The sequence below is a fragment of the Pelodiscus sinensis genome, chromosome 17 (assembly GCF_052426305.1).
Source record: "Pelodiscus sinensis isolate ZL-2025 chromosome 17, ASM5242630v1, whole genome shotgun sequence".
Taxonomy (NCBI): Eukaryota; Metazoa; Chordata; order Testudines; family Trionychidae; genus Pelodiscus; species Pelodiscus sinensis.
Genome location: NC_143068.1, coordinates 4,456,289 through 4,472,752, shown reverse-complemented (window position 1 = coordinate 4,472,752; position 16,464 = coordinate 4,456,289). Strand labels below are relative to the sequence as shown.

General features: G+C 50.6%; 1 protein-coding gene across 4 annotated transcripts in view; it reads right to left on the bottom strand.

Moving 5' to 3' along the window:
• LOC102448900 (arf-GAP with SH3 domain, ANK repeat and PH domain-containing protein 1-like) overlaps positions 1–16,464 on the bottom strand; it is a 103,315-nt gene that overhangs the window by 5,269 nt on the left and 81,582 nt on the right. For all 4 annotated transcript variants that reach the window (XM_075901428.2, XM_075901426.2, XM_075901434.2 and 1 more), the window contains 7 exons: positions 5,129–5,196; positions 3,987–4,094; positions 3,083–3,284; positions 2,294–2,470; positions 1,687–1,750; positions 1,047–1,102; positions 617–762 (listed from right to left, as the gene is read on the bottom strand). In XM_075901428.2, coding sequence (XP_075757543.2) covers positions 617–762; positions 1,047–1,102; positions 1,687–1,750; positions 2,294–2,470; positions 3,083–3,284; positions 3,987–4,094; positions 5,129–5,196 — 821 coding nt within the window. The remainder of the gene's footprint in view (positions 1–616; positions 763–1,046; positions 1,103–1,686; positions 1,751–2,293; positions 2,471–3,082; positions 3,285–3,986; positions 4,095–5,128; positions 5,197–16,464) is intronic.

Sequence of the window (16,464 nt, the reverse complement as noted above, 5' to 3'; positions counted from 1 at the left end):
GGGTTGGTGCCAGTCATGATGCTGAGGGACAACAAGGCAGAGGCTCTGGCCTCCACAGGGCCCCAACAACGGGGCACTCCCAGGAGAATGAGGGCCTGATTTGTGCCAATCACTGCATGTACCTTTCTCCTCCCCCACAGCACACACCTGTATCTGCTCAGGTTCCCGGGAATACATGCTGGAGTGACTATCCCCATGGTAACTGTTCCCGGAGGTGGCTGGCATGTCCCTCAGCCCCTGAGAGAGGCAGAGCAGGGGTCTCCACATGCTGCCCTTGCTGCAGATCCCATTGGTCAATAATGGAGAACTGTGGCCAGTGGAGGCTGTGGGTTCGGTGCCTGTAGATGAGGGGCGGTGCATGGAGCTACTGGGGAGGGAGCAGGCCAGATGTATGGGGATACCAGTCCCTCTCTTCAGAAATTGAGCACTATGGAGCGGCTGGGGACTCAGACTAGCGCTCTGCTCCCCACAGTGCTGTCCATGCCCCTGCAGGGTGAGGGCTCCATCCATTTCCACACAGCAGCAGGGAGGCCAAGCCCTGTCCAGGGCCATGGTGCTGGTGGGACAGTGCAGAAGCTGGAAGAGGGACCCAAGCACAACATCCCAGAGCACCTACCAGGCTGTCCCTCTTCTGGAGAGGGGGCAGCATGTTCCGTGCTGGGTCAGGGCCTCCGCCTGGCTCTTGCAAGGGCCTCTGCAGCCTAGGGCTCCTTCCTTTGCTGGGGCCAGTGTCACAGGGCATCTTCAATGTCTCCAGGGCAGCTAGAACACCAGCAGAACAGTCACCCTCTCTTGCTGCAGGGCGAGCAGCACTATGCTGTGCCCGCCAGGCCCCTACAGCACACTGGGCAGCTGGTGAGGGAGACAGAACAGCTGGGCTGGGGTAAGAAGGTAGAGGGGTTGTGGGAGGGACAGGATGCCACAGGGATTTGCGGGGGGTGGGGGGAGGTTTGAACCAGTGGACGGTGGCAGGGCGGGCAGTGGCTGGGCCTGATGTGGCAGGCCACAGGGAGCTTCCATTAGCTGTGTAGGGCTCAGGTCCTTACCAGGATGGGTCACGTCCTTGGTGGCAGAGAGGCTGGTGCCCTGGTGGGACCCAGTGCTGAGGGAAGCATCAGAGAAAGGCTGGTCACTCAGACAGAATGAGGCAGGAGAGGGTGCAGAATGGGATCCAGATGCTCCCCACCCCGAGGCATTATTGCTGGGCACCAGCTCCCAGGTGGGGCCCAGGGCCACTGCCTGCCAGTCCCATTGTGGAATGGAGAATGATACTGGTTGAGGGATGGGCCTGGTCTCTCTCCAATGGTGGGGGCAGCCCTTCGGGGAACCCTACAGCATCCAGGAAGCCACAGGGCACCAGAGCGCCAGCCATGCTGCAGCCTCCATGGATGGCAGCAGGGCTCCTGCCCTGGGGAAGGTAGAGGAGGTGAGAGGGAAAATCAGGGCAGCCATCCCACACCTTCCCTAGTGCCATGGCCACCACCCCTCTTACGGGAAGGGGCCACTGCACAGGACTGGCCAGACACACTCGGACCAGGGCCATGGGACAGGCTTTTTAGTGACAGCAGCACAAGGCAGCCAGCCCTCTCGCCAGCCTCCCACTGGGTCCAGGCACAGGCAGGACTCTCACTTGTCCCCCCCCCCCCCGAGGAGTTCCCTCCAGAAAGCCCCAGCCCTATGAGTTACCTGTCACTCCTGGGAGGGGCTCCTGCTGCTGCAGGCCCTTTGGGAGGCAGGAAGGATCCAGAAGCTGAGCGGGAGAAGGGAAAGGGCCTGAGCAATGCAGAAGCAGGTGATGGTTTGCCCGTGGAAGGTGACTTGCCTCAGCTGCTGACCCATCACCAGTAGGCACAGCCAAGCCAGGCTCCTTCGCACTCCCCAGCACCCGGGCCCCCTCCCAGCCATGGACAAGTGCTCAGTCCAGCCAGAGCATGCCTAAGAGCTGAACTGAGGGAGGCTGGGCAGGGAGAGACCTGGCCCGGAGCTTGCAGTGATGGCCAACCAGAACAACCAGGGATTTCAAGATGCGGACACTGCGCTTGGTATATTGGGGCCAAAGGGAACAAGCCAGGATGGGAGGCTAGTGCAGGTCAAGTCACTGGCCAAAGTACCACTCAATCGGGATCCTCTCTGTCCCTTCAGGGGGTATCTCCCACAGGGGCTGACAGGAGAAGCCAGACCCTGCATTCTCGGGGAGCCAGACTGATGGAACAGTGTGTACCTCAGGCAGGGCTGGACCCCAAGGGTAACTGAGACAGAGCGAGCATCCTTGGCTTCCTCCCCAGTCCCTTACCTGGGGGCAGGCTGCTCTGGCTGGCCTGCACAGGGCTGAGCGGCACCCAGGGCATAGGCTCCGAGGAGGTTCGCTTATGCTTGATGGTCAGAGGTGGCAGCCGGCTCCTCCTTGCTCTGGGGCCCACAGCACTGGCTGGCGGGCTGGTGGGAGGAGCAGGTGGGGGCATGCTGGGAGCTACACACAAAATCAAAAGCAAGCCTGGCAGTGAGCGGAGGGCAAGGAAGAGAGACACTTAGAGGATGGGGGATACTGACAGCTGCATGGACAGGGCCTCAGATGCTGCACATCAGAGGAGCTACGTGGACATTAACACAGCAATGCTGATTTACACCCGCTGAGCCTCTGGCCCGAGCAGGGCTGATACTGAAATGCATGAATAGGTACGAACATGACCCTGATACTTGGGGGCTGCTCAGGCACACAGGTCACCACCCCTTGCACCTGCTGGGGGCTGCCCCCCCACAGCCCCCAACAGGTCGCTGCCTCCCACCCTCCATACATGGAGGTAACGGAAGATATTTCCTCAGACATTTGCTGGAGGTAATGGGCCTGAGCTGGACTGCATTGACAGCACTTGCTCTGGGACATGGCCCCTTGTTGATCAGTCCTGGGAAGTGAGGCATGGGGCTGCTGGACCGAATTCTCACTGGGGCCAGCAGGACAATTAGCTGCCAGCTTTGCTTAGGACAAGGAGAAGACTCCACTGTTGCTTGAAACCTGCCCAGCCAGCCTCCCCTTCTGTGGCCTGGCCCTACCCACAATAGGGCCCCAAAGGAACCCTCTCACCTCGGATTACATTGCGGGGGGGAAGAGGCGGTCCACATGGAGCAGAGCCAGGAGCTGCTTGCATGGCAGGGGTGTGGGAATGAGCATGCGGTAAGACACACATGTCCTGCTGTTTCCCCTGGGGTGCTGGAATCGCTCCCATCAGAAGCCCTGCTGTATTTCCCCATGGTGGGGAGGCAGTGTGCTCCTTCGGGGGACCCGACTGAAAAGAAGAGACAGGTGTGTTATTTCTGTGGTGCTGTGAACTGATGTTGACTTTTGGTCACTGCTAACCTGGGCTGGAGTTAGTCCAGTGGGCTTCAAGTGGAAAGCAGGGGGGCCGGAACAATGTGTGTAGTGGGGGTGCTGAGAGCCATTGATCCCAATGGTAAACCTGGATCTAATGGAAGCCACTTCAAGCCAGGGGCTGCTGCAGCAATCCCCCCTACTTCCAGCACAGAGGGTGGAAGGCTCTTTCAGCCTGAACTACTAAGTTCCTTCAGCACATGATACATGTATGTGTCATGCCAGTTTCTAAGCAGGCAGAAGGATGGACAAGTTCCATGCCACAGTTAATTCCTGAAATAACAGTAACAGCAAGCAACGTGGCTAAAACTAACCCTATCCCAGCCCCATTTCAGTTCCTGCTTTGATGGCAAAACATGGACAGCTAAGAAGAGAAAGTGGGTGCCATATTTTTGCTTATTTCAGTGAAGCATTCAGGTCAGTTTCACCTGAAAACCTCAAAGGGAAACAAGGCATTATCAGAGGCAGCTACAAGAAGGTGGACAGGCAAGATCTGCTCATGCAGACTCAGTTAATGGCTCAGCAATGGGATGAGTGCTGGGTCTATCCTAGTCAATATCTACGTGGGCAAGAACCTCTGACTGAAGCTAGGGACTACTATTGCATACTGGTGCCTCACCTGTTCATCCAGATCATCTTCGCTCTCATCCACTTCCTCCTGGCCCAGCCGCCACTCATATTCCACATGGACACGCATGTTGAACTGGTTGTTTTGGGCCTGCATCAGCTGGAACACCAAGAATCGGGTGCAAGTCAAACTCTCCTACCTCCATCTACAGGGCTCTGCATCCAGGCTGAAAGGGGAGTGGCCAGACCAGGATCCCAGAGACAGGTCCTGGGGAGAACACTTCAGTCTGAAACAATGATTTCCAGCTGGTAGACATGGTGCTCAGGCTGCCTCAGCCCTACCTGGAGACTTTACTGAAGCCTTCCTCCTCTTTCCAGAGCACTGCATTGGAGCCCTAACTCGTGACCCTGGGCCAAATAAGAGCATGATTTTCGGGAGATCAGCTCACAGCAGCCTGCTCTGAGCCTGGCAGATAGCCCCAGAGACTTTCAGCCTGGCAAGCCCAGATCACATCCCATCAGTACCAACTTGGAATTTGCTAGCTGGGAGAAGAAATGCCTCTACCTCTGAAGTCTGCACTGCCACTAGTAGTGTCTCCAGACAGAATGTGCCATCCCCCAAATGAGTGAATCCAGTTCTTTTTCAGCAATGGTCGACCAGGCATCAGCCTGAAGCTACTTTACATCTTGCATAGCCTCCCACATGGACACCAGCAGAGCCCAAGCAACTTGACAAGGTCTTGGATCAGGGCACCACCTTTCAGCCAGGACCAGCAGAAGCAGCATTCACTGCCTGCAGCACCCCTAGGACCTCCAGTGGGAAGAAAAACTCCCATGTTTTCCCCAATCCATAAGCTCCAAACCCCTATCAATCAGGCAAGGTGCAGATCAGACCACCCGCACAGAATTCATCCAAGGCCTCACATCCAAGGGCATCCTTGGCCAAAGCCCATGTGTTTGTTGGCACTGTGCAAACATGGGCAATAAAACTGAGTGCTGTGGACCTCCACTAAGCAAGAGGCAAGACCTCAGAATGGAGTTATTTGCCCAGCACACTGCTAGATCTATGCTGGAGGAAGTGCAATGTACGCTCAGGGAAACACTGGCATAAACAGTTTAGTGGGGCTGCTGCCTTCCCTTTCTAACAAGGTCCAATCCCTGCTGGGCCTCAAGGGTGGAGAGGCCCTTTCTTACCAGCTCTTCACACAGGGAATGTCTCATGCGCCTGGCAACATCGAAGGCTGTTTCTCCAGCTTTATTGGCTGTAGGGAAAGAGTGGCTGTCATGAGCTCTGTTAGTGCGAAGGCAGTTAATGCTAGGGAGGTGCAGCAGAAACTTTCGCTAAGGTTGCCTTGGGAACTCCATCTCCTCTCACTCTGAGGGAGAGAGCTTCTTGGGCGCATCCATGTGGGATGCAGGATTCCAGAGCTCTTGGTGCAGCACTGGCATATTGAACTGGGAGTCTGGGTTTCTCTCAGTCCAGGCCACACTTGTAGACCCCTGACTGGCCCCAGAAGACCTTGCTGTTGAGCCCAGGGGCTGTGAAGAGGAAAGAACCACTAACTGGTTGCTGTCACAGGAGGCAGCATTTAAAGGTAAATGTGTGACACCACTGCCTAAGATACAGGCACTAACTAGTTCTCATGATTTTACTGCTTCCCAGGGCCAACCCAAGAGCTTTTGGCCCCCTCAGCAAGCTATGACTTTGGTGCCCTCTCCCCTCATTCCATATAGAGAAAAATGAGAAGTCTAGAATGAAATTCTACCATTATTTACTTGGCGTTTGAAATAAACACAATACAAATAAATATTATAATTGATTTTTTTCTAGGTGTCATTAATCCTAACACAATTATACTTTATAGGCTAAACTACCCCGTAGCTGACACTGTCATCCACCAGGCCTGTCAGGCTACATCTGCACTGCACAGTTATTTCAAAATAAGCTATTCCGGAATGTTATTCCAATGTTATTCCACCCTCGATGGTGCTCCCGGATGGCAGCCTGCAGACAGTGCAGCCAGGCTGTCGGCAACGTGTCCACGAGATGCAGCAGAGTCCCCGGGGGCAGGTCTGGTTCCAGGTTGCAGAGGGCCGTGGTGTCCCGAGTGAGGGCAGGCAGAGCATGCAGAGACACAAATGCTTTGCTGTCCCTCAGCAAGCAGAGAACCCTGAGAACTGTCTGTCCGGGATGGGGGGTCGGGTCCCTTAAAGCACAGACCTTGGATCGCCTGAGGCAGCAGACCAATGCACTAAGTCTGACACTGATGCCCTGCTGGCACTGGTTCCAGCTAGCCTTACCTTCGATTCAGGGTCCACTCAGTGTGGACGCGCTATTTCTAATTAAAAAAACACTATTTCGAATTCGGTTTTGTGTCTAGATGTGTTATTTCGAATTAGCGAATTCAAAATAAGTTAATTCAAAATAGCGCTGTAGCGTAGACATACCCTAACAGTCCATCCAGCCCAGTATCCTGTCTGCCGACAGTAGTCAATTCCGGATGCCCCAGAGGAAGGGAACACAACAGGTAATCCTCTGGTGATTCCTCCCGTCACCCACCTCCAAAGAAAAGGAGGCTAGGGACACCATTTCTACCCATTCTGGCTAATAGCCATTGATGGACCTAACCTCCATGAATCTATCTAGCTCTTTTTTGAACCTTGTTAAAGTCCTAGTCTTCCCAACATCCTCTGGCAAGGAGTTCCACAGGTTGACTGTGTGCTGAGTGAAGAAAAACTTCATTTTGTTTTAAACCTGCTGCTTATTAATTTCATTTGGTGAGCCTGAGTTCTTATATTGTGGGAATAAGTAAATAACTTTTCCTTGTTCACTTTTCTCCACACCAGTCATGATTTTATAGACCTCTCTCATATCCCTCCCCTTAGTCTCCTCTTTTCTAAGCTGAAAAGTCCAAGTCTTTTTAATTTCTCGTCATATGGGTCCCATTCCGAACCCCTAATCATTTCTGTTGCCCTTTTCTGAACCTTTTCCAATGCCATATTTTTTGAGATGAGGAGATCACATCTGTATGCAGTATTCAAGATGTGGGCGTACCATGGTTTTATATAGTGGCAATAAGATATTTTCTGTCTTATTCTCTATCCCTTTTTTAATGATTCCTAACATTCTATTTGCTTTTTTGACTGCTGCTGTGCAATGAGTGGATGTTTTCAGAGAACTATCAACAATGTCCCAACATTTTGTATGTATAATTGGGATTATTTTTTCCAATGGACATTACTTTCCATTTATCAACAATAAATTTCATTTGCCATTTTGATGCCCAATCACTTAGTTTGGTGAGATCTTTTTGAAGCTCTTCAGTCTGCTTTGGTCTTAACTACCTTGAGCAGTTTGGTATCATCTGTAAATGTTGCTACCTTACTGTTTATCCCTTTCTCTAAATCATTTATAAATAAATTGAATAGGATTGGTCTGAGGACAGACCCTTGGGGAACCCCACTAGTTATCTCTCTCCACTTGGAAAACTGACCATTTATTCCTACTCTTTGTTTCTTGTCTTTTATTAATCCATGAAAGGACCGTCCCTCTAATCCCATAATAACTTACTTTACTTAAGAGCCTTTGGTGAGGGACCTTGTCAAAGGCTTTCTGGAAAGCTAAGTATATAATATCCACTGGATTCCCTATGTCCACATGTTTGTTGACCCCCACAAAGAACTCTAGTGGATTAGTAAGGCATGATTTCCCTTTACAGAAACCATGTTGACTTTCCCCCAACAAATTATGTTGATTTATGTGTCTGACAATTTTATTCTTAACTATTGTTTCAGCTAATTTGCCCGGTACTGATGTTAGCCGTACTGGTTTGTAATTGCCGGGATCACCTCTAGAGCCCTTTTTAAATATTGGCATCATATTAGCTATCTTCCAGTCATTAGGTACGGAAGCCGATTTAAAGGCTCGGTTACAAACCACAGTGAATAGTTCCGCAATTTCCCATCTGAATTCTTTCGGAACTCTTGGGTGATGTCATCTGGTCCTGGTGACTTGTTATTGTTAAGTTTATCAATTTGTTCCAAACCCTCCTCTAATGACACCTCAATCTGGGATCATTCCTCAGATTTGTCACCTAAAAAGAATAGCTCAGGTTTGGGAATCTCTCCAGTATCCTCAGCCGTGAAGACTGAAGCAAAGAATTCATTTAGCTTCTCCACTATGACTATCATCTGTGAGGGCTCCTTTAGCATCTTGATCGTCCAAAGCCCCACTGCTTGTTTAGCGGGCTTCCTGCTTCTTGTGTACTTAAATCAAGTGAAAACATGTAATAAGAAAAGCAAAAAAAGATTTTGAGGAACAGCTAGCCAAAAACTCAAAAAGAAATAACAAAATGTTTTTTAAGTACATTAGAAGCAGGAAGCCTGCTAAAAAGCCTGTGGGTCCCCTAGATGATCGAGCTATAAAAGGAGCAATCAAGGACGATAAAGCCATTGCGGAGAAACTAAATGATTTCTTTGCTTCAGTCTTCACGGCTGAGGATGTTGGGGAGATTCCTGAATCTGCACCGTCCTTTGTGGGTGATGAATCTGAGGAACTGTCCCGGATTGAAGTGTCATTAGAGGAGGTTTTGGAACAAATAGAAAAACTTAATGTTAACAAATCTCCGGGACTGGATGGCATTCATCCAAGGGTTCTAAAAGAACTTAAATGGGAAATTGCTGAGCTATTATCTGTGGTTTGTAACCTATCCTTTAAATCGGCTTCCATACCTAATGACTGGAAGGTAGCCAACGTGACACCAATATTTAAAAAGGGCTCTAGAGGCGATCCTGGCAATTACAGACCGGTAAGTCTAACTTCAGTACCGGGCAAATTACTCGAAACAATAGTAAAGAATAAAATTGTGAATCATGTAGAAGAACATAATTTGTTGGACAAAAGTCAACATGGTTTCTGTAAAGGAAAGTCATGTCTTACTAATCTATTAGAGTTCTTTGAAGGGGTTAACAAACATGCGGACAAGGGGGATCCAGTAGATATAGTATACTTAGACTTTCAGAAAGCCTTTGACAAGGTCCCTCACCAAAGGCTCTTGTGTAAATTACATGGCCATGGGATAAGAGGGAAGGCCCTTTCTTGGATTGAGAACTGGCTAAAACACAGGAAACAAAGGGTAGGAATAAATGGTAAATTTTCAGATTGGAGAGGGGTAACTAGTGGTGTACCCCAAGGGTCAGTCCTGGGACCAATCCTTTTCAACTTATTCATAAATGATCTGGAGAAAGGGGTAAGCAGTGAGGTAGTAAAGTTTGCAGATGATACCAAACTGTTTAGGATAGTCAAGACAGAAGCAGACTGTGAGGGACTCCAAGAAGATCTCACCAAACTGAGTGATTGGGCAACAAAATGGCAAATGAAATTTAATGTGGATAAGTGTAAAGTAATGCACATCGGGAAAAATAACCCCAACTATACGTACAGTATGATGGGGGCTAATTTGGCTATGACAAATCAGGAAAGAGATCTTGGAGTTATCGTGGACAGTTCTCTGAAAACTTCCACACAGTGTGCAGCGGCGGTCAAAAAGGCAAATAGGATGCTAGGAATTAATAGGAAAGGGATAGAAAATAAGACCCAGAACATCTTACTGCCCCTGTATAAAACTATGGTACGCCCACATCTTGAATACTGTGTACAGATGTGGTCTCCTCACCTCAAAAAAGATATTTTGGCCTTGGAAAGGGTTCAGAAAAGGGCAACAAAAATGATTAGGGGTTTGGAACGGGTCCCATATGAGGAGAGGCTAAAGAGACTGGGACTTTTCAGCTTAGAAAAGAGGAGATGGAGGGGGGACAGGATAGAGGTCTCTAAAAGCAGGAGTTGGGTGGAGAGGGTGCATACAGAAAAGTTCTTCATTAGTTCCCATAAAGAAGGACTAGAGGACACCAAAGGAAAGGAATGGGTAGCAGGCTTCAAACTAGTAACAGAAAGTTGTTCTTCACAAAGCAAAGAGTCAACCTGTGGAACTCCTTGCTGCAGGAGGCTGTGAAGGCTACAACTAGAACAGAGTTTAAAGGGAAGTGAGATCAAGTCATGGAGGTTGGGTCCATGGAGTGGTATTAGCCAGGGGGTAGGAGTGGTGTCCCTGCCCAAGGTTTGTGGAAGGCTGGAGAGGGATGGCATGAGACAAATGGCTTGGTCACTGTCTCCGGTCCATCCCCTCCAGGGTCCCTAGGTTTGGCCGCTGTCGGCAGACAGGCTACTGGGCTAGATGGACCTTTGGTCTGACCCAGGACGGCCATTGTAAGCTCAGGGCTCAGGGTCGGGGGTCTCAGTGGACCACCTTGATTTTCATGCACTCCTGCTCCTGGGTGGCCAGGCTGGCAGCTCTCCTGCCCTAGACGGCCACCTTCCTGTGCCTAGTGCGGAGATCGTGGACGAGGTCCACGATGTCCGCACTAGACCAGGCGGGTGCCCGCCTCTTGCGGTCCCGGGCAAGCTCCCGGGAGCCGCCAGCCTGGTCCCGGGAAGAGGGGGAGGGCTGGGGGGCATCGGGTGACTGGCTCGAGCCGTGCCAGGTGCAGGGTCTTCTGGCTGGGTGCTGGCAGGCTTGCACCTGGCACGGGCACCGTAGCCAGCCCGTGCCCCTTTAAGGGGTCCGGGGCCGGGAGGGGGGCATAGAGTTTCCCTGGTGTTGGCCAGAGTGGCCACCAGGGAAATCTGGGAAGCCTTAGCCTCCCACTAGTTCGAATTAAGGGTCTACACAGCCCTTAATTCGAACTAGCTAGTTCGAACTAGGCTTAATCCTCGTAAAATGAGGTTTACCTAGTTCGAACTAAGCGCTCCGCTAGTTCGAATTAAATTCGAACTAGTGGAGCGCTAGTGTAGCACCTATTAAAGTTAGTTCAAACTAACATCCGTTAGTTCGAACTAACTCTGTAGTGTAGACATACCCTCTGAGGGGCAGAGAGAAAAAATGAAAGTCACAAACCCCAACATATTCCTGGATATTCCCTCCCAAGGCCCCAGCTAAGGGGGAGGGGAAAGCAAGTCTATAGTGCACCAGCATATTGGGGTTTGTGGAATTGTTCTGGCTGGACCTCTGAGTTAGGCTGCCTGTCCAACTTACCCTGGGAGCCTGCTCTTTGGGGGGAAGGTCTCCTGGCTAGACATCCCCTCCAGGGCCATAGCTCAAGTTGAGGGCAATCCTGCTCCTCCTACATCCTGCTGACTGTAGTTTCCTCTCTTTTAAAGACCTAACCCTTACTATAAATTATTGGAAAGGCTAACAGTGTGGGGCTAGCCCTTCCTCATCTACATGGGGTTTAATAATAGTCCCCATCACAATCTGTGTCTACAGTCAGCAGAGCTTGCAAATATAGCCAAAAGCAATTTTTTTTTACTACTAATTCCATGGCCAGCTAATTAAAGAAATGTCATTAGAGACAAAGCCACCAACTGATACATCAGCAGAAAAAGATCAATACTCACTATTAACTCAGGTGTGACAGGGCATTCCATATGTTTTATGCTTATAAATATCACATAATTGGAATAATACAAAATGACTCATGCTAGCTATCACCAGAAAAGTGATAATGTACTGAATGTGATTTTTCCCATTTGTAGGAATGTATTTTTTGGTAGTCTCTAAGGGCATGTCTACGCTGGGGAGTTATTTCAAAATAAATATTTTGAAGTAACAAGGTGTGTGTCCAAACTAACAAGCCTGTTGTTTCAAAATAATAAGCTTGTTAATTCGAAATAACTCCTGCTTAGAATAATAGACTCCAAAGGCTGGAAGAGACCTCAGGACAGGGGTGGGCAATAATTTTTAATGGGTGGCCACTCCAAGATTTTAACAAGTACTCAAGAGCTGCATTTCTACCTAGGGGGTTTGGGGTCTGGGACAGAGGTTGGGTGCAGAAGGAAGCTTGAGGTAGGAGACTTGGGAGTAGCAGGGGGTGTGGAGTCTGAGAGGGAGTTTGGGTGAAGGAAGGGGACTGTGATCTGGGGCAGAGTGCAGGGGTGCAGAGTCCAGGAGGGAGTATGGGTGCAGGAAAGGATTCTGGCCTGAGGAAGGGGCTCTGGGAGGGGGTGCAGAGTCTGGGAGGGAGTTGTGACATGGGTGAAGAGGGTGCAGATGGTTTGGGTGAGACTTGGGGCAGGGAATGGGGTGAAAGGTCAGAGAGGGGCTAAGGGTGCCAGAGAGGAGTCTATCCTGGGGGAAGGGTGTAGGAGAGGGTGCAGAGTCTGGGAGGGAGTTGTGACCTGCAGGAAAGGTGTACAGAGAGTTTGGATGGAGGCCTAGCGCAGGTAGCTGAGGGAGAGGGAAGAGAGCGGGGGTGCCAGAGGCAGGCTCTGGCTGGGAGGCAGAGACTGGGCAGCTTCTAGTCAACAGTCCTACAGGAACCTAAAAGTTGCAGTTGTAAGCTGCTCCATGTGGCTCTGCTCCAGGCAGGGGGAAGGAGTGGGCGGGGGGGGGAGAGGAGGAGAGGTGAGGTAGGGAGGAGGCTTCATTGGCTGCCCCTGCTGCCAGAAAAATCTCTCAGCTGCTATTGATCAGAAACTGGCCAATGGGAACTGAGAGATTTTGCTGAGGGTTGGGGCAAAGCAGGAGGCCACCCTTCTCGCTCCCAAAATACAGCAGCCACATTTAAAGCGGCTGCCGCTGCGCTGAGCTTAAGAGTCCCAGTGAGGCAGCCGCGGGCCAGATCCGGTGGCTTGATGGGGTGGATCCGGCCCAATGGCAGCCTTCTCCCAACCCCTACCTCAGGAGTCATCAAGTCCAGCCCCCTGCCCAAGGCAGGACCCATCCCAACTAAATCAACCCAGCCAGGGCTTTGTCAAGCCGAGACTTAAACACCTCTAGGGATGGAGACTCCACTACTTCCCTAGGGAACCCATTCCAGTGCTTCCCCACCCTCCTAGGGAAATAGTTTTTCCTAATATCCAACCTGGACCTCCCCTACTGTAACTTGAGCCCATTGCTCCTTGTTCTGCCATCTGTCACTACTGAGAACAGCCTCTCTCCATCCTCTTTGGAACCCCCTTCAGGAAATTGAAGGCTGCTATCAAATCCCCCCTCACTCTTCGCTTCTGCAGACTAAACAGACCCGACTCCCTCAGCCTCTCCTCATAGGTCATGTGCTCCAGCCCCCTAAACATTTTGGTCGCCCTCCGCTGGACCCTCTCCAATGCATCCACATCCTTTTTGTAGTGGGGGGCCCAGAACTGGACACAATACTCCAGATGTGGCCTCACCAGAGCCGAATAAAGGGGAATAATGACATCTCTGGATCTGCTGGCAATGCTCCTCCTAATACACCCTAATATGCCATTAGCCTTCTTGGCTACAAGGGCACACTGTTGACTCATATCCAGCTTCTCATCCACCATAATCCCCAGGTCCTTTTCCGCCGAACTGCTACTTAGCCAGTGGATCCCCAGCCGGTAACAATGCTTGGGATTCTTCCGTCCCAAGTGCAGGACTCTACACTTGTCCTTGTTGAACCTCATCAGATTTCTTTTGGCCCAAACCTCTAATCTGTCCAGGTCACTCTGGACCCTATCCCTGCCCTCCAGTGTATCTACCTCTCCCCCTAACTTAGTGTCAACTACAAACTTGCTGAGGGTACAATCTATCCCCTCATCCAGATCATTAATAATGATGTTGAACAAAGCCAGCCCAAGAACTGATCCTTGGGGCACTCTGCTAGAAACTGGCTGCCAACCTGACATCAAGCCGCTGATCACTACCCATTGGGCCTGACAGTCTAGCCAGCTTTCTATCCATCTTACAGTCCATTTATCCAATCCACAATCCCTTAACTTGCTGCAAGAATATTGTGGGAGACCGTATCAAAAGCTTTGCTAAAGTCAAGGTATATCACATCCACTGACTTTCCCATATCCATAGAGCCTCAGCATAGAAGCTAATCAGATTGGTCAGGCACGACTTGCCCTTCATGAATCCATTTTGACTATTCCTGATCACTTTCCCCTCTTCTAAGTGCTTCAAAATGGATTCCTTGAGGATTCCCTCCATGATTTTTCTGGGACTGAGGTAAGGCTGACTGGTCTGTAATTCCCTGGATTGTCCTTCTTCCCTTTTTTAAAGATGGGCATTACCTTTGCCTTTTTCCAATCATCTGGGATCTCTCCCGGTCTCTACGAGTTTTCAAAGATAATGGCCAAAGACTCCGCAATTACATTTGCCAACTCCCACAGTACCCTCGGATGTATTAAATCAGGGCCCATGGATTTGAGTATGTTTAGCTTTTCTAAATAGTTCTTAACTTGTTCCTTCCCCACCAAGGGCTGTCCACCTCCTTCCCATACTGCGTTGCCTAGTGCATTGGTCTGGGAGCTGACCTCGTCCATGAATACAGAGGCAAAGAAAGCATTGAGTACTTCAGCTTTCCCCACATCATCTGTCACTAGGTTACCTCCCCCATCTAGTAAGGGCCCCACACCATCTTATTGCTAACATGCCTGTAGAACCCTTTCTTGTTACTCTTCACATTCCTTGCCAGCTGCAATTCCAGTTGCGTTTTTGCCTTCCTGATAACTCCCCTGCATTCTCAAGCAATTTATTTATACTCCACCCTAGTCATCTATCCAAGTTTCCACTTCTTTTAAACTTCCTTTTTGTGCTTAAGCTCACCATGGCTATCCCCGGTAAGCCAATCTGGTCCCCTACCTTATTTGCTTTTCTTGCTGTGCATCGGGGTGGTTTCTTCCTGTGCCTTTAATAAGGCTTCTTTAAAATACTGCCAGTTCTCCTGGACTCCTTTCCCCTTCATGTAAGCATCCCAGGGAATCCTGCCCATCAGTTCTCTAAGGGTACGTCTACACTACAGCGTTAATTCGAGTTAATTTAATTTGAAATAGTTAATTTGAATTAAGCTAATTCAAATTAATGGGTCTACACACAAAACCTATTTTGAAATAGTGAGTCCACACTGAGTGGACCCTGGACCGAAGTTAAGACTGCCCAGAACCAGTGCCGGCAGGGCATCAAGTTAGGACTTACTGTGTGGGGCTGCTCCTGAGGCTAACTGAGCTCAATGCTTAAAGGGACCCTTCCCCCACCCTGGACAGACAGTTCTCAGGGTTCCCTGCTTGCTTGTGTACCTCGATGAGGGACAGCAAAGCAGTCCTGTCTTGGAGTGCCCTGAGTGCCTGTACTCGGGACACCACAGCACTCGGCCACATGGAGCCAGAGCTGCCCCTGGGCACACCTGTGCGTCTCGTGGGGTCATTGCCATTAGCCCAGCTGCACTTGCTGCAGGCTGACATTCGGGGAGGTCCATTGGGGGGCTGTCAGGATCGAGGAGGCCCTGCGGGAGAGCGTTCACCCCGCGGAGCCCTCAGAGCTACCCCGGTCCTCCCCACCGGGGGCTCGTGCCCCATTCCTCCCTCACGTCTTTCCACTTACCCCTCCCTAGCTCCACTTCTTGATGTCAAACAAAAGACACGTATGTTCAAAAACAGAAACTGGGTTTACTGAACAAAACTGGGGGGGGGGGATGAACCTCTGGGAAGACTGGGAAAAGGAGGTGGGAGAGGGGAGGGGGAAACCTGGGAGGAGGGAGCTAGAAGGGTGAAGCAAGGGGAAGAAGGGGGAGGGGAAGCTCAGGGCTTAGAGTTGGGGGTCTCGCCAGACCAACTTGATTTTCATGCAAACCTGCTCTTTGGTGGCCAGGCTGGTAGCTATCCTGCCATAGATGGCCACGTTCCTCCATCTAGTGCGGAGATCATGGACGTTGGGGGCACCCCCCCCCCCCCACAAACCTGAATAAGGTCCATGATCTTCACCCTGGACCAGAAAGGCGCCCGCCTTCTCCAGCCCCTGGCAGGCTCCTGGGGAGCAGTGGAGGGCTGGCTGCCAGTAGCTTGCTGACTCATGTTTTGGGGCCCCTGAGTCAGGGGCCCCAGTGGCCACTGCTGGCTCTGGACTGGCAGGCTTGGAGCTGGCACAGGCACTGTGGCCAGGGTCTACCCCTTTAATAGCTCCGAGGCTAGGGGAGAGGAGAGTAAGTTTTTCTCGTTGTGCCCAGAGTGGCCACCAGGGCTCCCTGGGAAGGGCTGGAGGCCCCCTATTTCAAATTAAGTGTCTACACAGCACTTAATTCGAAATAGGTATTTCGAATTTGGTGTTACTCCTCGTAGAATGAGGTTTACCAAATTCAAATTAAGCGCTCTGCTATTTTGAATTAATTTCGAAATAGCAGTTTGCATGTATAGACGCTATTAAAGTTAATTTGAAATAACGGCTGTTATTTCGAATTAACTTTGCAGTGTAGACTTGCCCTTAGGGAATCAAAGTCTGCTCTTTTGAAGTCCAGGGTGTGTATTTTGCTACTCTTCTTTCTTCCTTTGGTCAGCATCCTGAAATCTACCATCTCATGTTCACTGCTCCCCAGGTTGTCACCCACTTCTACTTCCTCTACTAATTCCTCCCTGTTTGTGAGCAGCAGGTCAAGCTGCATATGGCCCCTGGTCGGTTCCTTCAGCACTTGTACCAAGAAGTTATCCCCAACATTCTCCAAAAACGTCCTGGATT